Source organism: Anastrepha obliqua, chromosome 5 (assembly GCF_027943255.1).
Source record: "Anastrepha obliqua isolate idAnaObli1 chromosome 5, idAnaObli1_1.0, whole genome shotgun sequence".
Lineage (NCBI taxonomy): Eukaryota > Metazoa > Arthropoda > Insecta > Diptera > Tephritidae > Anastrepha > Anastrepha obliqua.
Window position 1 is genome coordinate 106,675,399 of NC_072896.1, and position 26,422 is coordinate 106,701,820.

The 26,422-nt window shown below is 36.4% G+C and overlaps 4 protein-coding genes across 7 annotated transcripts; 2 read left to right on the forward strand and 2 right to left on the reverse strand.

Annotated features, from left to right (window-relative positions):
• Positions 1 to 49: 49 nt before the first annotated feature.
• LOC129248052 (ATP-dependent RNA helicase WM6) lies at positions 50 to 3,004 on the reverse strand. 4 transcript variants are annotated; one of them, XM_054887471.1, is made up of 8 exons: positions 2,880 to 3,004; positions 2,486 to 2,713; positions 2,074 to 2,294; positions 1,829 to 2,012; positions 1,638 to 1,756; positions 777 to 908; positions 304 to 706; positions 50 to 233 (listed from the first exon to the last, which is right to left on the reverse strand). In XM_054887471.1, exons 2-8 carry the CDS (start codon positions 2,682 to 2,684, stop codon positions 220 to 222), a joined length of 1,272 nt encoding a protein of 423 aa, XP_054743446.1. In that variant the 5' UTR covers positions 2,685 to 2,713; positions 2,880 to 3,004; the 3' UTR covers positions 50 to 219. The 4 variants fall into 4 exon arrangements, with proteins under 4 accessions (XP_054743446.1, XP_054743449.1, XP_054743450.1 ...); XM_054887474.1 differs by having other exon boundaries at positions 2,486 to 2,716; positions 2,880 to 2,997; XM_054887475.1 differs by having other exon boundaries at positions 2,975 to 2,995.
• A 1,549-nt stretch (positions 3,005 to 4,553) lies between these two features.
• LOC129246997 (chitinase domain-containing protein 1) lies at positions 4,554 to 7,717 on the forward strand. Its single transcript, XM_054885812.1, has 6 exons — positions 4,554 to 5,209; positions 5,273 to 5,459; positions 5,513 to 5,716; positions 5,789 to 5,950; positions 6,010 to 6,247; positions 6,846 to 7,717. The coding sequence occupies exons 1-6, from the start codon at positions 4,931 to 4,933 to the stop codon at positions 6,985 to 6,987; spliced, it is 1,212 nt and encodes a 403-aa protein (XP_054741787.1). The 5' UTR covers positions 4,554 to 4,930; the 3' UTR covers positions 6,988 to 7,717.
• A 4-nt stretch (positions 7,718 to 7,721) lies between these two features.
• Positions 7,722 to 13,764, reverse strand: LOC129246995 (uncharacterized). The gene is made up of 3 exons (XM_054885811.1): positions 13,614 to 13,764; positions 11,517 to 12,905; positions 7,722 to 11,349 (listed from the first exon to the last, which is right to left on the reverse strand). Exons 2-3 carry the CDS (start codon positions 12,705 to 12,707, stop codon positions 8,269 to 8,271), a joined length of 4,272 nt encoding a protein of 1,423 aa, XP_054741786.1. The 5' UTR covers positions 12,708 to 12,905; positions 13,614 to 13,764; the 3' UTR covers positions 7,722 to 8,268.
• A 2,291-nt stretch (positions 13,765 to 16,055) lies between these two features.
• On the forward strand, positions 16,056 to 22,123 carry LOC129248131 (zinc finger protein 208-like). The gene is made up of 4 exons (XM_054887574.1): positions 16,056 to 17,439; positions 17,498 to 17,533; positions 19,153 to 19,527; positions 19,589 to 22,123. The coding sequence occupies exons 1-4, from the start codon at positions 16,335 to 16,337 to the stop codon at positions 22,018 to 22,020; spliced, it is 3,948 nt and encodes a 1,315-aa protein (XP_054743549.1). The 5' UTR covers positions 16,056 to 16,334; the 3' UTR covers positions 22,021 to 22,123.
• Positions 22,124 to 26,422: the final 4,299 nt, after the last annotated feature.

Here is a 26,422-nt window from a genome sequence, read left to right on the forward strand (position 1 = left end):
CACTCTATATTTATACCAATATTTCACATATCTTAGTAAACAAACGAAATTTATTTTATTTTCTAATCTCTTTATTCTATGTATATTTATCAGCAAGTGTCTTAAATAAAATAATTTGTGTTGAGTTTCTGGACTTTATTTGAGTAAAACGTTCTAGGTTACGATAGGTTTACAATGAAGCCGCCCAGTTCTATAGAAAATACTTATTTGTTTAATATTTTATCGTCCTTCAACTATAAATAAATAAAATAAATTAGATCGTAATTAGTACTGTACACTATTCCAGATTAAACAAATACTTACTATACGATGATAAATCAATTTCATCTGGTAATTCAGTGATATTGACATCAAATCTGTCTTGCACTTCATTCAAAATTTTAGCATCCGCCTCATCCGAAACAAATGTTATAGCCAAACCTTTGGTACCGAAACGACCAGCACGGGCCACACGATGCAGGTAAGTGTCCGAATCTTCTGGCATATCATAGTTAAATACAATGTTTACACGCTCGATATCCATGCCACGACCAAAAAGATTGGTGGCTACCAGAATACGCTTTTGAAAATCTTTAAACTGTTGATAGCGATTTAGACGCTCTTCTTGAGTCATGCCACGATGTATGCCAATTGCGGGAAAGTTTTGTTCGGTTAGTAACTGTGCCAACGCCATGCAACGTTGAACAGATTTTACAAAAATCACGACCTATTTCGCCAAAGTAATTTTTTAGTTCGAATTCAAAAGGAATGAAAATCACTTAAAGCCAAATACATACTTGGTTGAATTCGAGTACATCCAACAATTCGAACAATTTTTTATTTTTCTCGTTCTCCTTCAGCTTAACGTAATGCTGTTGTAATCCGTGTAATGTCAATTTCGCTTCATCATCCACATAAACTTCCATGGGCTGCAATATAAAATTAAACAAGGCATATTTAAACTTACAGTTATTGAAAACCAGCATAATTAGGAATCATCATCCTGCCGCTGAATCGTCAAAAGACAGATGAGGTGCCTTTAGCTCATTCACTGCCTCCCAATATTAGACTTAGCAAATTTAGAATCATTTATATGCTATAATTACATACGGCCACACAACCACCACATCTCATTAGTTTCGAAACAGGCTACTGGTGCAGGCGCACGCAAACACTTTCAAGCGATCCCCAAGAAAAGTTTACACCTATATCCGTTTCGTTCTCGGCTTACAGATGCATCCCCAAAGGCATTCCATTTGTGAATGATCGATTCAATGACTATATTATTGTCGCATGTTGGACTGTATATAAAAGTACGTCGCATATAATCCACGTTGTTTTACAAAACAATTCGACATACATTGTTCTTGCATTTTTTGATTATGCAGCAAGTGACGCATTACTAGATCTTTTAAATGACCGTTTTGTTCCGGCCTTCTTTGCATTTATAATTAATTTTGTATGATCAGCTTGTGATAAATTAATATTTTGTTATACTTTATGTTTTTTGATATTAACTTAATGTTTGATCGTTTTTTAATTGGTATTTTAATGGTGTAGTGGTGTTTATGGTGTGGCAGTTCAGCAATTGAGATAAAGCTTAGTGGTATAACTAGTAGTAGTAGAACAAGTAGAAGAATGGACACGTAGATATTTACATCTTGCATGAATTTTTTGCACACCGGACGTATTTCCTTGCTCAACGTGGCGGAAAACATCATGACTTGTTTTCCATGTGGAGTGCTGCGGAAAATCTCCTGTACATCGCGACGCATATCTGCAAATAAAACAAAGTTATTAGATGTAACTTTTTGACTCTATTAACTCATTAATTTAGCTTTCATCTTACCAAGTTGTTCCAACATTTTGTCGCATTCGTCAAGAATAAAATGCTTCAAATGCTTGAGGTTAAGTTTTTTGTTGCGTATCAAGGCAAGGATACGACCAGGTGTGCCTACAACAATGTGTGGCGTGGTGCCCTTCAAAGATTCTTCATCTTTTTGAATCGACAAACCACCAAAAAATACACCCACCTAAAATATGCAATAATAAATGTTATAAAAATTCACAAAATTCATTTTTTGAGGTCATTACCTTCACTGCTGGCATGTACTTTGAAAATCGTTCATACTCTTTGCTTATTTGAAATGCTAATTCACGAGTATGACACATAACCAATACGTATACCACATTTTCCGTCGGTTCTAACTGCTGTAAAGTTGCAAGCACAAAAACTGCAGTCTTACCCATACCCGACTTGGCCTGGCAGAGAATATCCATTCCTAGCACGGCCTGTGGTATACACTCGTGTTGCACTGAAATAAAATTAAAAAATATATACATATGTAAGATAGCAGTTAAATGTACATATGTCGCTTGGCAGATGCAAGCATGCAGAATAAAATTTGATAAATCGATCATTTTATATCTTATGTATATATTTCATTACTTAAACAGCGTACATCTTATATTTTATAGCGCTTATTCATTATATATTTTTCCTTACCTTCGGACGGATGCTCAAAACCGCAGTCGACTATTGCACGCAAAATTTCTGGCTTCAGTAGAAAATCACGAAAGCCCGAGCTATGAATTGACACGTATGTGCCTTTCACATCCTTCTTTGGTGCTTCTGGGACCTCGGCGACCGTAGTCTCGGTCTGCTCCTCATCCTCATAATCCAAAAGATCATCATTATCAGCCATTTTTATTGAAAGTTGAGAATCGTGCTTTACTACTACCCGGGAAAAATACAAAGTTAGGTTAATCGTGTATCGTCGGCAAAGCTAAGCGCCGCATAAGACGCCATTTTCTTTTTCTTCCAATTAGGTACAAAAATTTATACCTGATTTTACTTTCTTAAAATTTATTTCAAAGACTAAAGAGCAAACAATTATTACCGTCTAAAGATTTATAGTTAATTGAAATGCAAATATTTCACAATTTATTCTAATTAGTAAAATCGTGTAAAAGCGCGTCACACTTTTTCACTCACCGTCCGAAATTCTACAGGGATGAATTTAAACTTGTGCTACCATATCGGAAAATAATTATCTGTCGCTTTTTGCATGCTTCCATTTATCGATAGAAAGGCCGAAAAGCAGCAGCAGCAAATTTAAAAAGTTTGAAAGTGACTTTTTTCGAATGTACAAAAAGGGTAATAATATTAACTTATTTAAAGCCGGCACATATACGTTCTGCTTTTCCGATTATCAGAACGTTTTGCCGATTCCAACAATCTTAGCTCTAAATATTATATGATGTGAGCGAAATCGGCATAGCATTCGAGCCGGGAAGAAAAGCAGAACTTCTAAGAATCGGATCCGCCATCACAGGGTTCTACGATAATCTGAAGGTGTTCGTTCTATATGATATGTTCACATCGCCGCACACAATCGATATCAAGCTCCTTTCCGACTATTTGAAAGTGCTTTCTCTATTGGTTTAATATAGATCGCGACAAACTTGAATTAATTTCAGTTACATTTTATAGTAATTTGCGAAATTGAACATTTAAAATTATCTATTGAAAATTATCCATGTAGTCATTGCTTGCCATTCCCTTTCCGGCAATTACTTTAGTCATCTCAATCGTATCTGTGGATGATCGCTTCTTCCTCTCTTCCAGTCCTCTATAAACAAATGTTTCTAGTTGGTTTTTGACGTTAAGATCGCATAACTTGCCGGTGGGGTCCAAAATTCCTATCGAACGATATGCAGGGGGGGGAACAAAGCGCCTGAATAAGTTACTTTTATTAATTTTTACAGCCTCCAGCTACTTGAAAGAAGCCCTTCTTACAGGTGCATATATACGAATTTTGACACCGCTTTCTCTCAGCGTTCCACCAGTGTATCGGCTTACATCTTTTACACTCTCTTAGTCGGGCCATAACTTAACCGAATTATGGCTTAGAATTTCAATTTTATTTTCATTAAGGTATGATTAGCTGACTTCGTACTAATTCAATCATTGTGAATATTTTAAAATTTTTGTAATTCACAAAAACCTTTCTGAAAATACGAAAACTGCACATTGTTTCTTTAAAATTTAATTGGACCATTGAACTGGTGGTAGCAGTAGCGAAGAAAAAACAAGAAAAATGTATTTTGTTTTTGCTTTTGGTCCTTAAAATGAAAACGAAAATGCACTACCAGAGTAAACGGTATTTCTGAAGACAATTTGATTTCTTCCACTATTATTCAGCAACCTCCTAGACTAATAATTTTTTTTGTTTTTCGTTTCCACTACAATCGGTTCTACGTTATCGAAACGACGCGGATCTATATCCGGCCAAGGACTGTCACTCCAGCAGCATTCCCTGTATATATGGGGAATGTTTATGCTGCTACAACAACAACAACAACAACAACAACAACAAATAATTTTTTATACAATTTCTTTTTTTGGCTCTGTTATTATAAAACAACTTTTTTGAATATTAATCAAGGTTTATTCATTTTATTCCATTGTTTTCGTTAATTTTTTCATATCGATGTGATAGCTAATTTCGATAAATTTCCGATAAAAAATAGGCAAGACAACAATTTTTTTGTAATTTTCAAGGTATCAATAATGCTTACTTACAAACGAGGTAATTCGCTTTAAAAATATTGTATAGCGAACTATGTATTCGAAGCAAGGATGATAGATTACCTGAAATTTTTTTACAATATATTCGAATTAGCTGGGAAGTGAATTACGAATGAGAGAGCGAATTATGAATGGCAGAGCTAATACGTGCCGTGGGAACTTAGCTTAAGAGAAACCTAAATAATCAAACAATCCAACATGACTTTATGGAATCAAGTAGCCGGTCAATAATATAAGAATATATAAATAAACGCTGGTAGGAGTGGGTGGTTTACCTCTTCTGGTGACATATTTCAACTTCAAAAGGCCAGTCTGTTCGTGCATGTTATAAAGCCAATTGAAAATAGTGAACATACGAACATGCCGACCACTGCCACATATTCACTTCTAATAACCGTATTATTGATTGTGTTTTCAACGATTGAAGCTACATTATCACCAAGGAAAGGACGTGCTGAAAAAACCAAAACAATTAAACCTTTAAATGTGTTAGCTGGACCTCACGATGAATCCGTTTTCGAAAGAAATCTAATTGATATGCGTCCCCTACCCCAAGATATTCTAGAGCACAATGCGGCATATTACAAGGATACTTCATTGCGGAATTTCAACGGCACTGTACTTGGCTATGTTACGGCGGTATTGTTTTTAAATATCTTTACTATATTTGCTATTTATAATAAAATTTGTATGGCCTTGCAGTGGAACTCACATGGGTATGATGTGGCAAAATGGTTTGCGCGAAAATTCGATATTATCTCCCCGGTGTGGTTTCAAATTGTCAAAAATGGTGATGAATATGAATTAGCTGGCACACACGACATTGATCGAAGTTGGATGCGAGAAGTGCGCCGCAAGGGTAAAAACGATCGTGGTACTGCAGTAAAGAGTAGGTATTTGGCTGATAATCCATTAAGAAACTAAAATAGTAAGAGCGATTAGTTTTTCCACGTTTCATATTTGATAAATTTACGGAACGGGATTTTTCTCGATTGTTGAGTTTGGAGAGAGAGCGGGTGCGTCTAAATGAACTGTTAGTAAATGCTTGCAAACAAAATGAATTCGATGGCGTTGTTATAGAGTTTTGGACGCAAATTGGAGGACGTGTGGACGAACATTTTCTCATTACATTGGTGCAACAATTACGTAAATTATAATATATTTAAATTATAAATTTCGATTAGTTTTCATCTTTACTATTATTTCTTTTCTATTTAGATGAAGCACTCAAAAAGGAAAATTTACGTTTAATCCTTGTGATACCGCCATATCGGCAAGAGGTTCCAAACTTATTCACTGAAAGGCATTTAAATCAACTATATAAACATGTTTATGCATTCTCACTAATGACTTATGACTATTCGAATGTACAAAGACCAGGTACGTATGTGTAAGAATATTTTATATTTAGAACTCGTCTTGAGTTTGAATATTTTCAGGCGCAAACTCCCCTTTGTATTGGGTCCGCCAGTCAGTTGAACTACTAGCTCCTGCTACAAGCCACGATGTTAAGACGAAACGTCGCAAAATTCTTTTGGGCCTTAATATGTATGGAAATGATTATACATCTGACGGTGGTGGGCCAATTGTAGCTGCACAATATTTAAAACTTTTGAATTATGCAAAAAAACGTGTACCTTTCGATGAGCTGGATGTGGAAAACTACTTTGAAGTGAAGTAAGTAAATTTGTAAATTGTAATGATTTGAGTACATATGAGCAGTATAATAATTACATAAATTTTAGTATTTCAATATTTATCGACCTAAGGAAATTATGTAAGGTTATGCAATGAAAATTATTTAATTGAACAACTTTCTCCGGTTGTTATAAAGTTGAAAAAATTGGCCAAAGTTGAGGTTGTAATAGAGCACGTTTTTGTTGTTGTTGTTGTAGTAGCTTACTATGCTTAGCAGCTTAGTAATTTTCTAATTACGATTCATATGTCCGGTACATTCAAATGTCTAGAGCAAACGAAGTTGAAAGTACTTAAAATTTCGCAAAGAATAAAGCAATAGATGAAGGTTTTTAGTCTCACTTAAGAAATGCGACTAAAAATATCCACCTTTATAAATCATTGTTTCTACACTCAGTCGGCTCTACGTTACCGGAACGACCGGGATTTATATCCGGCCAAGGACTGTCACTTCAGCAGCATTATCCGTATATGTATGAGGAATTTTTATGCTGCTACAACAACAACAATGAAATTTTTTTTATCTTAAGTAATATCCATTATTATTACTATTAATCATTTTAATTTCGATTTCTCCTAGAGCCGAGGATGGTCGACATATGGTGTTTTATCCCAGCCTTTATTCCGTGCATGAACGCATAAAACTCGCTCAAGAATTGGGTACTGGCATTTCTATTTGGGAATTGGGTCAAGGCTTAGATTATTTTTATGATCTCTTTTAATGATGTTATTTAAATACTTAATAATATAAGCAATTATCGTCGTGGGTAAGTAAGTTATTATTTATACGAATGCAAATCAAAAATAAGTGATAAGAAACTAAACATTCCCAGTAAAATGCTGATATAAGGACACAAGCGTATTTGAAATCCGTTTGCGACTAAGAATGTAACCAATAAACTTTATGGGTGTCTATTCTCATATTTATATATTTTTTAATTCTATCACTTTAAAGGGATATATGTATAAATAATTTTTAAATTTGAAATGGTATTAGTGATAGTAGCTGCATTTTTTAATGTGTGACACATCGGTTGTTATGTTGGAAGTTGTTTTTAGTTCGATCCCACTTTCTCGTACATGGGAAACCTGTTAGTTGTTCTTAATGGCGATAGCGATTGGAAGGCAATGCCTCCAAGAGTATTTCTATCTCAAAAACGCAAAAATTAGGAATTCGTAACACGGAACACAAGGGATTTTTTTAATAGAAGTTAGAAGCATCATTACATAGTGCAGACCCTTCAAAAAACACGTTTCCTAAACCTAGCATTAGATGTTCTCAATTAAACACTGAGCGATACACCAAGATAGGCAGGACCTAGTAACAACAGCAAAACCAATCGGTGTGTTCTAAGTTTCTGAATTTTTCTATGTACGATTATATTATATTTTTCGATTATATTTATCCTTTGTTTTCTACTCTTCTCAATAGAGTATATCCTAACAAAATACAATGTGCTTATTTAATTTTTTACTTTATTTATTTGCATTGTATGTATTGTAGAAACAGGCTTAATAACCTTTCAGTCTAGATTGAAAACATATACATCTGATTGGATAATGACATGAAAGTATAAATACTACATAGTTACGTGAAAATAATATGCAATGGATGTACTTTGTGTAAATGAAAAATTATGTTGTAGCTCTTTGTAATATATAGTAATTATAAGTAATACATAGATAGATACAATAAAATTTAAATTAGTAAAAACCAAATTAATTTATGCAAAAACTAAATACAAATCTTGAAAACTACAAAATGCTTATGTTAATCAAATGCTATGGCGTCTGAGCTGCTATTTTCGTTTGCTCACAAAGTTTTTTTTTTCACTAACGCCACAGGCTTGTTAATTTGTAGTATACTTTATAATCCTAAATTATATTTAAACTATTAACTAATTTTTAAACATATTCCCACAATCTACAATTCGTTTTATGCTTTGATCAAGTCTAACAAATTTTACTTCCATAACCCTTCCACTATGATTTTAGCGGCGGCTTCAAACAGAAATGCGCAATACTTCACTGCCGTTGGTGCCGCTTGGATTTGCAGTCGCATTCGCGCCCTTACAGTTACCTACTGCAGTATTTAATTGCCCATAATCAGTGAGCATTTTGAATAATTGCTGTTGTTGCTTCAACAATTTTTGCTGCATCTGAAGTGGTTGCGTGCGTTGCTGTTGTTGCTGCTGCTGTTGCTGACGAGTATTGCGGGCGAGGTCGTATAGTTTTCGACGCCGCTCGTAGAAGTGAGCAACACGATCTAATTTCAATTGCTCATCAGAATTAGTTGAGGTTGTATTGTTGGTGCTGGCGTTGTTATTTATAATGGCTTCGTGGCTGTTGTTCCCGCCGTTAGAGCCAATATCCGCACATTGTTGTCCCGACATCGACTTATGGTTGCTACTACTCTTATTATTGTTGTTGTTGTTGTTATGGTTAAGGCCGCCTAAAAAATCAGCAATTTGACGCGGTGAAAACTTCTGGCGCTTGCCGCCATCATTTCTGCTATTGCTGTTGCTGCTGTTGACGAGCGGCATACAACGCTTGATCAATTTGACACGATCATTCCCAATCGCAGGTGTGTTGTTCACAAAGATGGTTTTGCTGCTTTGCGCAAGCACCGGACCAGCAGTGCTGGGACGCGGTGGTGGCGGTAAACGGCTCGTGGGCGTGACTACGGCAACAGGTGCGCCAGTTTGTGATTTACTACGCACAAGTGTCGCGCCGCCTGCGGAACCGCCGCTACCGGCGGATGAATTGCCTGACTTTGAGCGCGAACGTTGCATTGATGACACAGGTGACATAGCCGGCCCACAGCCATTGGAATTCGTATTGAAAGTAATCTCCACGCCGCCGCTGCCTGTCCCACTACTATTACTACCCGCGTTCTGGTGCTTTTGTTGTGCTGCATATAGTTGACTTTGCGAAACAGACGAGTTAGTTATGGTAATACTGCCAATCGAAAACTCATTGCTAACCAAAGAATTCGAGGACGAGGTCAAATTGGAGAAATAGTTTTGCATCGACTTGGAATTGTTGGACAAGCGTGCAGCGGCTGATGGGTTTGAACAGACAATGCCGTTAATGCCACCGCCGCTCAGTGTAATAGGACTGTTGTTGGCTTTCCGTGCATTCAGAATGTGTTTTCTGAAAGTTGTTGCGGCAGCGAATGGCAGCTTGATCAGACCAAAGCAGTTGATAGCAATTGGCTTAGGTATGCCCGCGTAGAGGTAAGCATTCAAGTAAACGTCCTCATAATATTTACTGTTGCTGCTAGCGCTGCTGCCGGGTTCAGTTTTAATGGGTTTCGAGTTACCGCCGCTGCTTACGCTAACCCCGCTATTACTGTTGTTGATGGTTTTCACCGTCTCTAATAGTGAGTAGTCGAACTCGAATAAATCTTCATCGTTTTCATCACTGGCTTCTCTCATTGGCATGTTGTTGCCGCTGTTGCTTTGTTGCAACAGCGAGCCTACTTCGTTTGTGGCATCAATATTCGGTGCATTCGCTGTGGCATTCATATCTGTTGTAACCTGATCGTAGTTGGCACGTGTTAGAAACTCGGTAAGCATTTGTTGCTGTCGATGTTGGCTTATTACAGCCACCTGATTATTATCAGTTATTTCATAAATTAGGTGGTCTTCACCTGTGCCGCCAGGCAGTACATATTGTTGTGAAGCGCGTTGCATGCCATTCACGATGTTAGGCATTAGAATGCCAGGTTCACCGCCATTGGGTACATGCTCTGCTGTTTCCACATTATCATCAGTGAGTGAGGGCACATTGTATAGCTGGAAGTGTGCTGCCATATTATCATAACCACTAGCAAATGAACCAGCTGAGGACATCGTGGAAAAATCACCCAACTTATTCGATTTTATATCAACCGTGGCACACATATCAATCAGGTGCTTTGCACTGACAACACCAGTTTGATCGTATTGTTGCTGCTGCAAAGCTAAATGGTTCGGATCGGAAGAATCATCAACTATACTGGTGTCGTAGTGTGTATTCAATGTTTGTTGTTGTTGGTAAAGAAGCTGTTGCAGTTGCATTGCATCAATAGCCGTGAGTTGTTGTTGTTGTTGCTGCTGCTGCTGCTGTTCTGCCGCATGCTGTAAATGCGTTGATATCTGTTGATGTTGCTCCACCAACGGACCGGAACCATTAAACATCTTCAAATCCTCTAATGTAGCAACATTGTAGGGCACATACTGTTGCTGCTGCTGCTGCTGCTGGTAGCTCACGAATTCTCCTGTTATTTCGACGCCCTGACCTTGCTGTTGGTGTTGTAGCTGTTGCTGTGGTACACTTTCCAATATTGTCTCATCATAGCGCATGCGCTTAGCCGGTGTTACCTGTTGCTGTTGATAAACCTGATGTTGTTCCTGTTGCTGTTGTTGCTGTGCCACAGCTGCGGTATCTAATTCACTTTCGTCAAAATGTATTTCCGTATCGGCCGTGCTGAGAATCTCATTAATAAATTTACTATCGAAAACATCATCAAATGTGAGTATGGAATTATCGTCGGAGGTATTGTGTGGAAGCCCATCTTCGCAGGCTTGCACCATTTCTTGTGGAACCACATAGTTTGGTGGCATTGCTGTTTGCACAACATTCATGTTATTGGGTGCAGTGTTGGCAATAGGCTGATGCAGTTTTTCATTGTGGTTTTCCGTAACCGCTGTAGTACTTGGCATATGAAAAATATTATTTGAAGTTGGTGTCAAATTAGTTGTAGAATCAACAACGTTTTTCATGGAGCCTCCCATTTTCTTATCAGATTTTCCTTCCACTGCAGGGCATTCAGTAATTGAAGATACGGCCTGGTCAAGTTCACTTAACTGGGTTGAGTCAAAGCGTGAAATTTCTTTCACGGCAGAAGCTTTAGCTACCTCTTTGACAACAGGAATAGAACAAGAACTGCTTGTAATTGCTTTGGTTGTTGTTGTATTCGCTATAAGCGACGATTTTGAAGATACCACTTTGCCACTTGAACTAGTGCGCTCGTACTCACTACTCGAACTAGAAACCGATGAATCGGCGAACTCTTGAGCAACAAAAGCAGGGCTTTTCACCTAGAAATCCAAAAACATATTAAATGTATTAGTGAAATACAAGCACAATTTCCAATGTATACGAATTTTTAGTAGCATTTTCATTCATGAATTTTTATATATTTTGGTTTAAATAGTGAATGAATCATCCAAGGAGTAGTATATATGCATCTACAACCTTTACCTACCTCAGGCAAATGTGTAGTCAGTTTTGGTGTCGGCGGCAATGAACATGACGAATTCGACGAGGACGAGTAAAGTGCTATAGGTGTTGTCACTGTCGCATCCAGCATTCCTGTGGTTGGGTCTTTACTATGTTTGGCGCTATTTGCTACGGCACTAGAAGTTGTTACCAATGCGGACGTTACTACTGCTGATGTATTGGTCACATTCTCGTTTTTGTTCGTTTTAGAGCCTGAGGTGTGGGCGGTTTTTTTCGAGCTTTTCCTAGGCGCTTGCGTATTCTCCGAATTGGTGGTGCTGGACGTATGAATCCCGACCGATGCTGCATGGTTGGTACTGCTGTTGTGACGCGATTGTTTGCTCCGCGATCGACTGCCACTGGTGCTACTACTTCTGCCAGAGGAACTGCTCCCAGCCGTTGTACCACTACTTTTGCTACTTTTATGACGCGGTTTAGCTGTATAAGTTGAAGATGTTGTTGATACGGAAGATGAAGATGACGATGCATTTGACGATGTCGACATTATGCCGGATAAATCTGAAGGCGACCCTAAAATTTCAGTTGGTGCTGTTGAACCCGATCCATCACGAATGCAGTCTTGACTATTATCGTTTGGTATTAAACTGTATATGTCACTCGGGGTTGGTGCATTGGATAATTTCGAGGAAGCGGCGCCCCATGCAGTTGGATGTTGCATCATCATGTGATTGTTGAAGCCGACCATAGTGTAAATGCCGCGACAAATACTGCAAACAATAACATCAGCCGATGTCTTCTTGGGCACGATGCCATAATAATGCATATCGTTGCCATTTAAACGTTGCACCTGACGTAGAGATCGTCCACCTCTGGAAGTAGAGGTACCGGACTTTGACGGTGGGGCAGATGAATTGGATGAACTATTCTTTCCATTATTACTTGAAGAACTATCACCTTTATAGCGGTGATGGTGCTTTTCAGCGACGCGGATCTGCTTTAGCAATTTATCAAAATCGAAGTATTGGTGCCACTTTTGTCCCTGATGCTTAATCAACGAATTTTCGATGTTTTTATTAGAATTACTCGAGAGCTGGGTCTCTGAGGATGAATTACTGCTTTTACTTGTTGCCATTGTAGTTGAAAAGCTACTGCTTCCCGATGAACTTTTTGATATTTTTTCTGAGTGTGCTGCAGTAAAGTCGCTGCTGATGAGCATGACTTACATACAACGATTAAGGCGAATTCGCTTTTTTATAGTATTGTTTCTTTATTTTGCAGTTATAAATGCGTATGTTATTCGATCCGTATACCTGGTATGGACTGGATTAGTGTTCAATCACAATGCGTATACAACCTTATTAGTGTAATTTTTGCAGAGTGCGTTCTTGTGAAGAAACGATATCAAACCAGAGTACTGAAATTTTAAAATATTCCCTTGAAATATATATACATAAATATGTAAGTGTAATTACGTCGCTAGCTTTTAAAATTCTGTAATAATACACTAATGCCATTTCATCCTTAAATAATTTGTTTTTAACTTTTAATTCCGTGTACTTGAATTTCGTTTATATTAATTCCCCTGTGGTTGCGTATTTCGTTCATTTTAGATCTTCCAATTAGCCAAAGAAAAGAAAAAATGTACCGTATGTAAGTGATTCAATCAATATTAAAGGTACTAGTTCGTAATACAAATAATATACATCACTGTTATGGGCATAATAATGCCTAACAAACAGCTGTTACCACATATAACAGCTGATAATCCGTAACTTATATACCTCTCTTTTACACGCCTTGTCAAGTACACTAAACACTGAATGAAGGACAGGTAGATAAAAAAGATGAATGTGATGCAGAAGCATGTCAATGTAATTATTTTTTTACCCAAAAAAGATGTGGTGGCTTAAACTACCTACTCTGGCCACATCACCAATGCACCATGTATATACAAATCTGGACAAGAAAACCCAATTTCACTAATATCGAATTTGTAAAAGAAAGCACAAACTCAAAGTACTGCTAAATAACCAACGCGCTTTAGAGTTTAGCCAATCATATACCGAACACCTATCGATAACTCATTTTGCGTTTCCGGTGTACAAATAGAAGCACTTCTCACCCAATAGCCGTGTGAATGAAGCCCTGCCGTTACAGCATATCCCGTTCTAGATTCGATTCATTATTTAGGAATTACTATGTAAAATTATAAAATATATGGTCGGCTCTCTGTCCGAAACAGACACGGCAGAAAATTTTACGTATTCGTTACTTTTATACGATTACTTTATAGTGCTGAATGAAAAGTGTGCTGTATTTTGTAGAGTTGTATTATGCATCGGGACACAATAGTTCTTATACACGTCTTCACTGGCAAAAGTTTTTAACATATTAATTTTAACAGACAATACTCTGCCAATGGAGATATCATACTGCTTATTGAAAGCAGTAATTAGGCATATTTGAGATTCAAAACAATGAACATACTTTTTTAAAGCCTCTTACAAGATACTTTTATCAAGGTAAAAAATTTGCACACACAAATATATCCACTGATAAAACTTATATCTGGCAATCAAAATGACAGGAAAATTAAAACGGAATGCACTGCAACTAACGGAGATGTAACCGCTACTACGTACATCACGGCGTACATAATACTAAAGGTCTCGCCTTCCGAAAGCCACTACTTTATTTTTTGCGATTTCAACAACCAGGTGACAACATCACTCGGCTGTCGGTTCTACGTTACCGGAACGACCCGGCGGCAAGGCTTAATATTGTATATTGAATTTTCACAAACATGTAATTTGCCCTCCATTTATTTGTTATTTGGTTTGTTTTGTATTATTAAAGTGCCTGACTTCATACTTGTTAAAATCGCGAAAAATAGAATAACTGTTTTGGCAAGACGCCACCTGCTGTACTCAATACGTCTTGGTATTCTATCATTATTGATATCACCTTGTATGAAATCGCCTTACTGATTATCGCTTAATAGAAATAATCGCCCATTTTTAGAACTACTAATGCTAGGCGGCCGCCGTAGCCGAATAGTTGGTGCGTGACTACCATTCGGAGTTCATAGAGAGAACGTTGGTTCGAATCTCGGTGAAACACCAAAATTAAGAAAAACATTTTTCAAATAGCGGTCGCCCCTCGGCAGGCAATGGCAAATCTCCGAGTGTATTTCTGCGAACGTTGGCTCGAATCTCGGTGAAACACCAAAACTAAGAAAAACATTTTACAAATAGCGGTCGCCCCTCGGCAGGCAATGGCAAACCTATGAGTGTACTTCTGCCATGAAAAAGCTCCTCACAAAAATATTTGCCGTTCGGAGTCGGCTTGAAACTGTAGGTCCCTCAATTTGTGGAACAACATCAAGACGCACACCACAAATAGGAAGAGGAGCTCGGCTAAACACCCAAAAAAGGTGTACGCGCCAATTATATACATATATATGTATATATAATGCTATGTTCTCACAGCAGATAATTCACTACGTAATTCGCGAGTAATCATGTTTTCACGGTGTATTCGTAATTAATTTTGCCAGCTCTCCTTTTTGTTCTCTTATTATGTACTGTGAATCGGCGATGGAGAGAAAAAATAAGTTTAAACTAAGATTTGTTTTTTATATGTAGCGTACTTAATTATATAATATTAACTAATTCCTTCTATTTTCCAGCAATTAGAAAAGTGGTAGCAAATCGGCCAAAGACTGCTGATAGAGATATATAATAGCGTGGGTGCTGTAAAAACAGCCAAATCATTTTAGAAATGGTGCAGGAATAGCAGAACCAAGATTTGTGTACTCGTTGCTGGAGGTGAAAAAGAAAAAGCACTACTTGAGTACATGGCGCCCACCTCTCAAGGCGCATCCATTAAAGATGGTGGCTATAGACCTACAACAGTGTTGCGAAACAGTACATATTGAAATCATTAGCAAAACAAACTTAGATAAATTTATATTTTTATGAAAATATTTTAAATACGCTCTTTAATAATGTTAATTATAGGTAAATGAAATATGTATTTGCATTTGTTGGTTTTTGGCTTTGGTTGATTATAAAATGAAAAATTGTAGCTGATAACACGGATGTGTGTAAAAGTAAATATACCAAAATATGAATGGCAACATTATGTCGATGCAACCCACACAAACGAAAGCAACTGTTTTCTACGGGCTCAAGTTTTGCTCAATTTTTGCTCAATTTTGTGTATCTCATGGGCAACGGACAGGGACTACGGTAGAAGCGATGAGTATGGGCACCAATATTTGTGCTTTTCAATTTGATAAACAACGCATATTCAAAATTAAAAAAAATATAACTATATAATATATAACTTTTTAATAAAAAAGTTTTTTTAACATAGACTTCAACAAATTATATATTCGATTTATTGTCTGAATAAACCGCTGGGAGCTATGCCGATAATATGTAGTCCTGCCCTTAAAAAGCTTAGCAATAAAATTATATTTTTCGATTAACGATAAATAAAACGGGTATCGTTTATCGGCTTTATATTATTAGTGTTTCACTGGTTTTTGCTTAAAGTTGAATTGATTTTTACAGTTCATCTATGGACAAAAATAAAATTGTAAATAGTTTGAACAAGCTAGTATGCATTTGATTTCAATGATAAAAATATACAATACCATCACCTAAAGTGCAAACAGACGTGACTGAATTTCAATTAATGCATTTAAGCATTGTGGAATGGTCTATATAACTTTATGCAAACACCAATCTCGGATCTTGACGTTGGCATATAAATAAGTTTCTAATTCTAATATTGTTAAAAAACTGTTGCATTTCGTTTTGATATACAAGATATTGAAATGGAGGAGTCGCCAGGCACAATGACGCAGGAGACAACAGGACCGTCCACACCAAGTACTGATGTCGACCCTACTGAGCTTGCAGTAAATGTGAAACAAGAAGTCGAATTAATGGTAGACGAATATGAAACAAACTCAAACATCGACGATGAAGATTATGACGGTAGTGACTCTGAAAGTGGTTATCATTTTGACTATGAACCTGAAGTTAAACGGCCTTGTCCAGTCTTGCCTGATTTAGATGCAAAGAAGAACGCGTACATAAAGAGTGCAAGTTATATTTACAGCAAATTTGTTATGAGACAATGCCCGATGTGTGATTATGAGTTTAATTCGGCACATTGTTGGAAGAAGCATTTAAATTTTGTTCATCATCTAGAGAAACCGGAAGATTTGCAGTTTAAGTACAATGAAGTAGGCGCGAAGTGCAAATTGTGCGACTTTCAAACGGCAACACCAGACTTCAACAAATTACTAGATCATCAAATTTCTCATATGCCATTCAGTCATTATTTGAAATGCAAATTATGCGAATGGAGGACAAAAACACATCCAAGTATGAATTTTCATTTGCGCCAACAGCATTCGGATATACTCGATGTAACGTGTAAAAGTTTAGAGTTAACGATTTGTCCATATTGCCAGCAAGAATTCGCGTCCCAGTGGTATGTGCGTAAACACATTATACAAGAACATGCAAAAACTATCGACGATAGAACATGCTTTATTTGCTTAGAATGTGGTGAAGAATTTTTGACAAATGCCAGTTTACGTGCGCATGTGGCCGAAAAATTCAAAGACAAGTCCGTGATCGAACTAGGTTTTAAGGAATTTCCTGCTAATGGCGATGATGAAGCTATGTTTAAATGTATTCAATGTCCAACGGTTTTCCGAAAAATTACATCGAATCGCACGATAATTAATTTGCGAGAACATTATATGTTGCATTTAGGAGAATCGACAGGTAAACATGCTTACAAATGCAGATATTGTGAAGAAAGCTTTCGACGTTTCGATAATATGCGAGTACATGTTTGCGACGAATTACGTAAGGTATTGGAAACAATGGCGGGCTCCCAAAATATGAGTTTTGGCACAAATAAAGGTAATTTTTCATATTAATCCATTTAAGAAATATGCTCATCATTAATCGTAAATTTCAGCACCATCGCTTAGTCGAAAACGTAAGATGGCAAAAAGTGAGTTGGAAGACTTTTATAAATATCTAAAAAATTCGGAAATGGATTTTAGTTTTGGCCTTAGCTTAGATTTGACACCTTAATCCTATGCCTATGGGTCGATCGCGTCCGGCGCTTATTTCTACTATATAACGCTACTTGCCCTTGCTCCAAGGTAAACCACTACCTCGCCAGCCTTTCTCGGTTCTTCACTGCGAGGAATCTACAACTCTCCCCCACTAAATCCACGGCGACCCTTTTCACCACCTGGACAAAGGAGGTCAAGCTACAACTCAAGGTGAAAGTCGATGATACACAAATTCCGACGGTTAACAACCCCAAAATATTGGGAGTCACCTTTGATAGCTTGCTCTCCTTCTCAGCGCTTAGAACCGCTATTGCAACTAAAGTACAGAATCGCAACAAGGTTCTCAAGTAGCTCGCCGGCAGGAAATATTGCTGTCGACTTTTAAAGCAAAGGCCGCGGACGAGATCTCCGACATAAACAGACAGTTATTGGATCGGACAGTGTACGGACAGGCCACAAACGACATTCATCGGGAGACTCTCACTACCTTCTTAAGCTCCCGACCCCCGAATGCCGTTATCGGAGTCCAACCACCATCATTCGCAGACGAAGAGCTCCAACTTCAGATTTCTCAAAACTTTTTATTTTAATAATATTTTATCATAAACAAATGGTATGAAACATGCAACGTGCAGTAGTTTCCTAAAAAATGCATGATTTTTCAACGAATTGGCCGGACACGAACGAACCATCGGCATGCGATTAGGGTTAATAGAGCTGCAGATACCGAAATAAATTATAACCGGAACGCGCAAGTGCAATACTATATGGCAGGTATATCAGAAGCACGCAGCTAAGCTCTCTCAGTCTGGGTAGTGCCTTTATGAAACACTAGGACTTTTCTATTGAATTGTTTACTTAAATAGCATTATTTGTTGACAATCAGATCAGAATTAATGATGTTGTTGGTGTAGCAGCATAAACAGTCCCCATACTTATATACGGGGAATGCTGCTGGAGTGACAGTCCTTGGCCGGGTCGTTCTGGTTACGTAGAACTGACTATCGTGGGAACGCAAAATTAATGATCTGATCAGGCGATGAACATCATAATATACTACTTCCTCCCATTAACACCAAACACACAGGATGTACCTGTTTGGTGACAATCTAAACTGGGAAGCTTCAGCTCGCTTTGTCCGCTATCTTTCCATATATTTGTGTTGTACGTGATTAATATTTCATTACCAGTTTCAGTAGCGTTTCGAAGCCGGAAAATCGGTCCATTATATCCATTCTATGCAGCCACAAATGCTGTTCGCTAGCAATATCAGCAGTCCTCCAATTTTTTTTTCTTGATTTCCTCGGCTTTTGCATTTTCGATCATGTTCCACTACATCCTGTTCTACGCTAACGGAAGCACTCGGCCAAGGACTGTCACTTAAGCAGTATAAAAAAATAATTTGGGCTTATGATTTAAAATAAGAACCGTCCAAATTAATTTCAATTGAATAATAAATTGAAATCCATCTATTGACAAATTTGTTTCCGAATTTTTTGGGCAACACAGTATATAAAATATTATTTATTGTAGCTTTTGTTTTTTTACTTAGAAATGCAATATGAACCCGTTATTGGCCTGAAAAGAGATTATATGAAATATATTCGGCATGTTTGTTTAAAATGTGGAGTCTCATTTGGTAAGTTGTTTCATTGCAAACGGCATATGTTCCAGAAGCATGGGATGAACAAACCGGAGGGTCTCGATTTTAGAAAGGTCGGAAATCAAAGTGCCTCGGATGTATACGAATGTACAGTATGCGAAGAGTTTACCTCCGATTTTGACTTAAATACGATGTTAGTACACGCACGAATACATACAGTATTTGATCCTTTACAATGCAAACATTGTCACCAGTCTTTCGGCTATGAATCCGAAATACCTGGACATGAGTGTGTAGATGTGGAAAGCGTAAACACGTTGACTGGTAAGCATATTAAATGTTTATAACAATGAAAATTTTTGTTTTAACAGTGATTTTTAAACAGAAAAAAGAGGTCCAAGAGAGATACCCATACCTAACATGGAAAGCTTTTGCCCAAAATGTGGGCAAACCTATTCAACGCCATCTTGTCTAACTAGACATATGAATAGAGTGCATGGAATGAATGAACCATACGGGCTCGGTTTCGAAATCTGCGAACCGATTGACATCACTGAAAAAGTATACCGTTGCAGTGAATGTGAAAATTTCACAGCTATGGAGAAGAATTTGAAAGCTATGCTAGAGCACGCTCGGGAACATTTTCCCTTTGACAGTTTCAGGTGCACTCTATGCAAAGAGCGTTTCCGGTTAAAAGATCAAGCGAGGAGACATCAATGTTCAAATGACACCAGCAAAGAAGATGATATGTACGATGAAAAGATATTAAAGAAAACACGGCTGAATAAAATGGGACGATTTTGCCCTAAATGCGGCAAAACGTTTACCAAAACTTGCATTTGTAAAACGCATATAACCCAGGTGCATGGATTCGATAAACCGGCTGGTCTGGGGTTTGAAAAAATTGAATCGATGGATGGTATTACTGAAGAAACATATCGTTGCATTGAATGTATCACTTATACAACAACACTGGATTTAGGTGTTATGTTGGAACATGCCAGAGAGCATTTTCCTTTTGAGAGTTTTTGGTGCATGTTATGCAATGAGCGCTTTAGATTAAAAGTACATGCAAAAGAACACAAATGCTTAAATGCTACAAGTAAAGCGGAATATGAAAAGGATGGGGAGAACGACAAGACGTCACGAGCGAGATATCCAAAGACTTTTGAGAAGTGTATAAGGAAATTTTGCCCTGAGTGCAATACTGAAATGCCAAGTGTGAAAACATGGCGCTGGCATTTGTGTAGATATCACGAAATGGGAACTCTTTCAGGTTTACATATGAAGCAAACAAAAGGCAATTTGGTAGAATGTTTGATTTGCCAAGTACAAATGACATATGCAAGGAGACAAGAGCACAGATTCGTGCATCTGCCTTTCAAACCGTTTCAATGCAAATATTGCAGCGAATATTTCATCGAAATTGAAAAGGCAAAATTTCATTGCAGCGAATGCACGCAAATACCATTAAATTTCGAGGAAAGTGAAGAGCCAAAAGTAATCGTAAGAGATTTATATAAGAGGCTTCCGCGACGCGTTGAAATAAAAATTGATGATAAAAATGAACAAATCAAGAATTCGATAGGCTTACAAACAAACGTGATAGATGAAAGCAAAGCGCAGACGATGAAATGCCATAAACAAACAAGCAATAATATGAGTTTGGAAAAATTAAATGAACAAGAAGAATTGGACAGTGGAAACGAAAGCAGAGCTACAAACAAAGGCATATGCGTAGTACTCACGGATGACAATGATTTCGCAAAGTTTGTTAGAATAAGCTGCCCATTATGTCCTGATACCGAATTCGAATCCAATCTATTCCTATCACGTCATTTTAACGAAGTACATGATAACTTCCGCGAACACTTTACAGTTCATAAAACAAACTCGGCGAATTGTAAAACGTGTAACAAATATTTCAATATTGTATACAAAAAGACAATGATAAAGCATTATTTAAGTGAAATCAACGCAACGTGTTTCTGGTGTCGACTATGTGAAAAGAACATGTTATACTTTGAGACCATGCGGACACACCTTTTGGAGGATCACCAAGCCGTGATAGCAGGGCAAACACAAGAGGCGAGTAGTTCAACATCCACGGCGGCTGATGTGACGGATCCTTTGAAAGTAACATCTGTAGACATTTCAAAAGTATCACGCACCACCATGGCTATACCCACAAGCAAGACAGCTGTTTTCAATGAATTTAATGCTTACATTTCATACGCATGTCCCGAATGCAATGTGCCATTCGATACATCCGAGCAATGGCATTTGCACATAAATGGTGAGCATGATTTCTTTGATCAGCATCAGTTGAATATTGAAGCCACACCGGATGGCTTTAAGCGTTGTAAACAGTGCAGTGTCAATATAAGTGGTGGCGTATTGGCGGAACAGCGTCATAAATTGACGCATATGCAGTTTAAATCGTTTATATGTACCCTCTGCCAACATCGCTCAACCACGCTGGGTGTGCTCACTCAGCACTTTCGCAGACGTCACTTTGCCAAGGGTGCGTTTAAATGCGGTTTGTGTCCACGCGTTCTAAGTACTTCATGTGAACAAATCGAACATATAAAGAGTGAGCACGATCCACGTGAATACCCACCAAGATTATGTCGCGTTTGTTTTAATATTTTTAGCTCAGCCAGAGCATTGCTTATGCATATGGATTTGCATAATCCCAATCGCGAAGTTTTCCAATGTAATTTCTGCGATCGTTTGTATAAATATAAAAGAGAATTACGTTTACATGTGCGGGCTAAACACCCCGGAAAAGAAGTTACAATCAGTGAAAATAATTAAACTTAAATTATGAACGAAAACTTGATAATTTTTAATTTGAATAAGTTACAGTAATAAGAAGAAATGCAATATAATTTAAAAAGATTTAATTAGACACATAGTTTAAAAAAAAAAACTTAATTTAAATTTTAAAATTTAAATTTTTATAAAAAGGAATTTAGTTTAATTTTAAATTTTAAAATTACATTGATTAAGTTTAATTAATTAACCTGTACAATAAATAAATAATAATAATAAAAAATTATATAACCTTTTATTGCAAAACTTTTAGTATAAAAATCTGACGCAATCAATTCACTATACATACATACATACATATACGAAAAATAACTTAAAATAAAATTTAAATCAAAATCTTACCACTATTCAAAAATACAAAATTTTATTTTAAATTATTTTCGTTCCCAGTTTTAAATATTTACATGAATGTTATATGTATATGTACCTATGTACATATCTATGCAACATATTAATAATTAAGTTAAAATGAAACAAAAAATTCCTTGTAACATTTCTTAAACAATGTCAAATCTTCATAACCATTTTATTGAAAATGGCAATGAAAAGGAAGATCAAATTATGAACTCTTATTAGTTATGAACTAATTTTAAAGTTATAATATATAATAAGTTATATAAGTATGAACTCACTAACAATTTTTAAATTTCAACACAAAAGTTCAATCAAATCACCATCACTTAAAAAATTCACCTACTTTATTATTTTACCAATTAAAAAAAAAACTAGAAAATACACTAAGAATACTTAATTTAACCCTTCGTTGGGCACCCGGGTCTTTTCTGGCCAAAATTTTCGACTTTGGGCGTGAATTTAACATATTTCTATTATAGCTAACGACTTGAGCTTTCAGGTAGCTTCCAAAAATTTAATTTTCTATCGATTTATGGATGTAACATTAAAAAAGAATCCTCGAACAGGTCGAAAAAAGGCCAGACCCGGGTGCCCAAGCGAAGGTTTTAAAAAAAGACCCTCCGTTAAAGTTATAAAAATTAGTTCAATTGAAATATAGCAGAGGGCATAAAAAGTATACATTTTTTATTGAAAATTTTGTGAAATTAATCTACCTATAAAAATTAAAAAAAAGAGGAATTGGTTTTATGAAATACATTATTTAAGGTCACATCTGCTTTCATATATAAAAAAAAAAATTATTTAATACATAAATTATTACTTTAAAAGAATGTATGAGTACACACTGTGCGCTAACTACAAAAAATGTCGTCATTCAAAATTGATCCATTAAAATGAGAGTAACGGAATCGGATATTTTTTTCTGATAGTATTATTTATCATTGTATTTATAAAATTTGTAGTTTTGAAAGAATGATTATTCTTTTGGAGTACTTATTTCTTTGGTCGATCTTGCTATTGTTTGAACTGGTGATTGAGAACACCAACATCTGACGCATGCGCAATAGACTTAAAATGTCGCTATCCTTGTTAGACTAGTGATGTTACGCGCTAGCTTCCTCTCACTCAACCTTCAATTTTTCCCATCTTTAACTGCTGGCAACCCTAACTTGCGGCCAGATTTAATTAGGTTGCCATATATCATAATAATGAGAAAAAAATTAGCTATATTTTGATCTATAACAGATCAATATACGTTATGGATGTATAAATATATCGAAATCATACCTGTTTATACCTGGCTGCGGAGAGGTGCGGCCAAGCGCGCAACGGCAACTACGGTTTTTTTAAGTCTTTACACCTATTGCAGTAAACCGAACGATATTTTATCTCAAAACTTGGTTAGTGAAATTTTTCCCGCAAAATCAATTAACAATAAATTAATTAAAAATACTTGCGACCACATTTCTACTGGCAACTTGGTGAATTTTTATTCTCCTAATCATAAATGTGGGTAAAAATATGGATTTCAGCATGTACTCGATGACTACACCAAATCTGCAGCCGGATCTTAGACTAAAATATTCAAGCCCATAACATAAATGCGTTGCTGCAAAATATCAAATATCATTTAGAAATTAAGTGCATATGTTTGTATGTATGTATATACGGGTAAGTATATACATGCATACATACATACATCTATACATACATAGTTTTATTTTCTAATTTAATGGCTTACCTGATATTCTTTTATTATAAAAGGTAAGAAATGGGTTTTTTAGTTTGGTTTTTCCTATTCTTAAAATTAAAACTAGACAAAAATGTATTGGACGTTGATTATTATTTTTTCTGAACTTTATTTAGTTTAAAATATATTTACAATTTATTTTAGTTAAAAAAAATTATAAAAAAAGTAAACAAATTTTAACTCAATCAATTTTAACTTAATCTCATTTTTAGGTATTCCTATAGAAGAAATCAGTTTTTTCAAAAAAATTTTTTTATGATTTCATTTATTGTTGTTTTGGGTTATGAGTTTGACGTCTGAGGTTGGACGCTTCTCAAAACGACAGATTGTCGCTCTTCTTCGCATCTTCTCAGTATGTAAGTTCGATTTTAACCAAGGGGGGTTCATAGAGGGTGACTTGCGTAGAGCAAGAACAACATTAACATGTGGAATGTAAATAACCAAATAAGGCAACAACAAAGAAGCAGGACACTTTGACATTCAAACCACCAAATCGCAAGAAAGAAAAAAACAAAAAACAAATAATCTGTTATACCGAAGTCACCTTATGTGGATTCGCTACGTATGCACTGCACTACTTTAAGCTCTTTGCCTAATGTTGAACAAGCATATTGCATATCGCATTAGATCAAGGATGATAAAACACCAGGTTGCGCCTTCCGAATTCGCTATGTCGTCAGAGCCCATAAATAAATAAACAAAAGGAAGGGGGGGAATTACTTGTTTGTGAAGAGGAATAGTAGGCAAAAGCAATGAAACAACCAAGCACAAGAATTATATGCACATACACACACACTTTCTTCCCACGGCGTCTTCCGCATAAAAACCCGAAAAACTGCATTTGGAGGCTTTATTAATTTGTGCTTTAACAATTTAACGCGCGGCACTTCGTTTTCATTAGTTTGTTTAGTTTTTAAATTTTCACAAACATCTAATTTTTGTATGTTTTGTATTGATAAGGAACCTGACGTCAGACTTGTCAAAATCTTGCAAAATAAAGTAACTGCTTTGGGAAGACGCACCCATAGTACTCAGTTCGCCTTGGCATTCGATTATGTAGTGGGCAAAGAATATGTGGCTTTAATTTGCATTAACAGCTTTAATGCGCCCTAATTCGTGATTTATCCCATCTACTATGCTGTAAATGCACGAAATCAATAGGGGGAACCTCTATGTCTAGTACGATTTCATAATAGTATGAAACGTAAATGTTCTATGGTAAAATGTGAAAGATTACGTGAGTACCCACATATCACGCTGTAAAGTTACAATAAAAGAATAGTTTCGCATTTGTCATGCTAGGCATTTAATAAGTTCATCCTGTATCTCCCGCAGAGTCGTCTTTTATCGACTTATAGAGGCGGCCAACTCTTCAAAATTGAGTCGATTTCTCTCGCTAAATCTTTTTTTTTTTTGCTTGTTTAACCATTCCTTTCCACTCACTTTTTATAGCTAATAAGTTTTACAAGTTCTGAGGAGATGCTGCAAAATACTGATCTAGCGAACCGTATGAACCGTGTGCAAATCGATCGAAGCGTCTCTATTTTTGTTTTTTTTTTTTAGTTCGCTGTACGCATTTGGACCTAACTCGGAAAGTTGTGGGAATCCCATTATAAAACTTTCAGGGATTACTGAGGATCGGGTCAGCTGGCAATGGGTAAAGTAAGAACAAATCTGAGGGGAATACTTTTTAAAAGTGGTGAAACAAAAGGGTAAGAAGAAATTTAAAAAAGGAGGTTTTTTAGAAGTACATTTTATATTAAGAAATTAAAAAAAGTGGATATAAATGTTAAAAAGAATCGAAGATATATCAGTTAATAAAACTCAGTACAAAAATACCCAACAAAAAAATTTTTTTTTAATTTTAGCAGTTTACTTCTTATTATACTCAAGCAACCAATTTTCAGAAACATTTCAAAATACTGCGATCACTTGATATGTAATCGCTCTATAGTGCAACGGTACCCCTCTAATAGCTCCATAAGATTCCGGCGCAGTGCGTGGATTTCACCTTGTCATGTAGAATAAAAATATTGATTGCGGCTGACTTATGAAAAGTTACCTGGAACATTCTTTTACCAATTACTTGAATAAGGCCGTAGCAATTTCGATGACGACCGCTTGGCTTTAGATTTTTTGCTGTAGTTGGAGGTATTCTTTTTAAGCAATCACTAGTGCATAAATAATGCTGATACACTAAGATACTCCTGGTTATTGGTTTAACTCCAAATTGGTGGTTGAATTGCAGGTGCCAAAACTGCAACTGAAAACAAGCGTTTG

What these genes read in the sequence shown, in the direction of transcription:
- LOC129248131 (XM_054887574.1), top strand. Translation starts at nt 16,335, where the DNA reads ATGGAGGAGTCGCCAGGCACAATGACGCAGGAGACAACAGGACCGTCC. An exon ending in GAGTTTTGGCACAAATAAAG is followed by an intron (nt 17,440 to 17,497) that starts GTAATTTTTCAT and finishes CGTAAATTTCAG; the next exon opens with CACCATCGCTTAGTCGAAAA. An exon ending in AAGCGTAAACACGTTGACTG is followed by an intron (nt 19,528 to 19,588) that starts GTAAGCATATTA and finishes ATTTTTAAACAG; the next exon opens with AAAAAAGAGGTCCAAGAGAG.
- LOC129248052 (XM_054887471.1), bottom strand. Translation starts at nt 2,684, where the DNA reads ATGGCTGATAATGATGATCTTTTGGATTATGAGGATGAGGAGCAGACC. An exon ending in TTTTGAGCATCCGTCCGAAG is followed by an intron (nt 2,295 to 2,485) that starts GTAAGGAAAAAT and finishes ATTTTATTTCAG; the next exon opens with TGCAACACGAGTGTATACCA. An exon ending in GCAAAAAATTCATGCAAGAT is followed by an intron (nt 909 to 1,637) that starts GTAAATATCTAC and finishes TTTATATTGCAG; the next exon opens with CCCATGGAAGTTTATGTGGA.
- LOC129246995 (XM_054885811.1), bottom strand. Translation starts at nt 12,707, where the DNA reads ATGCTCATCAGCAGCGACTTTACTGCAGCACACTCAGAAAAAATATCA. An exon ending in TGACTACACATTTGCCTGAG is followed by an intron (nt 11,350 to 11,516) that starts GTAGGTAAAGGT and finishes TTGGATTTCTAG; the next exon opens with GTGAAAAGCCCTGCTTTTGT.
- LOC129246997 (XM_054885812.1), top strand. Translation starts at nt 4,931, where the DNA reads ATGCCGACCACTGCCACATATTCACTTCTAATAACCGTATTATTGATT. An exon ending in TACATTGGTGCAACAATTAC is followed by an intron (nt 5,717 to 5,788) that starts GTAAATTATAAT and finishes TTTTCTATTTAG; the next exon opens with ATGAAGCACTCAAAAAGGAA. An exon ending in GAAAACTACTTTGAAGTGAA is followed by an intron (nt 6,248 to 6,845) that starts GTAAGTAAATTT and finishes GATTTCTCCTAG; the next exon opens with AGCCGAGGATGGTCGACATA.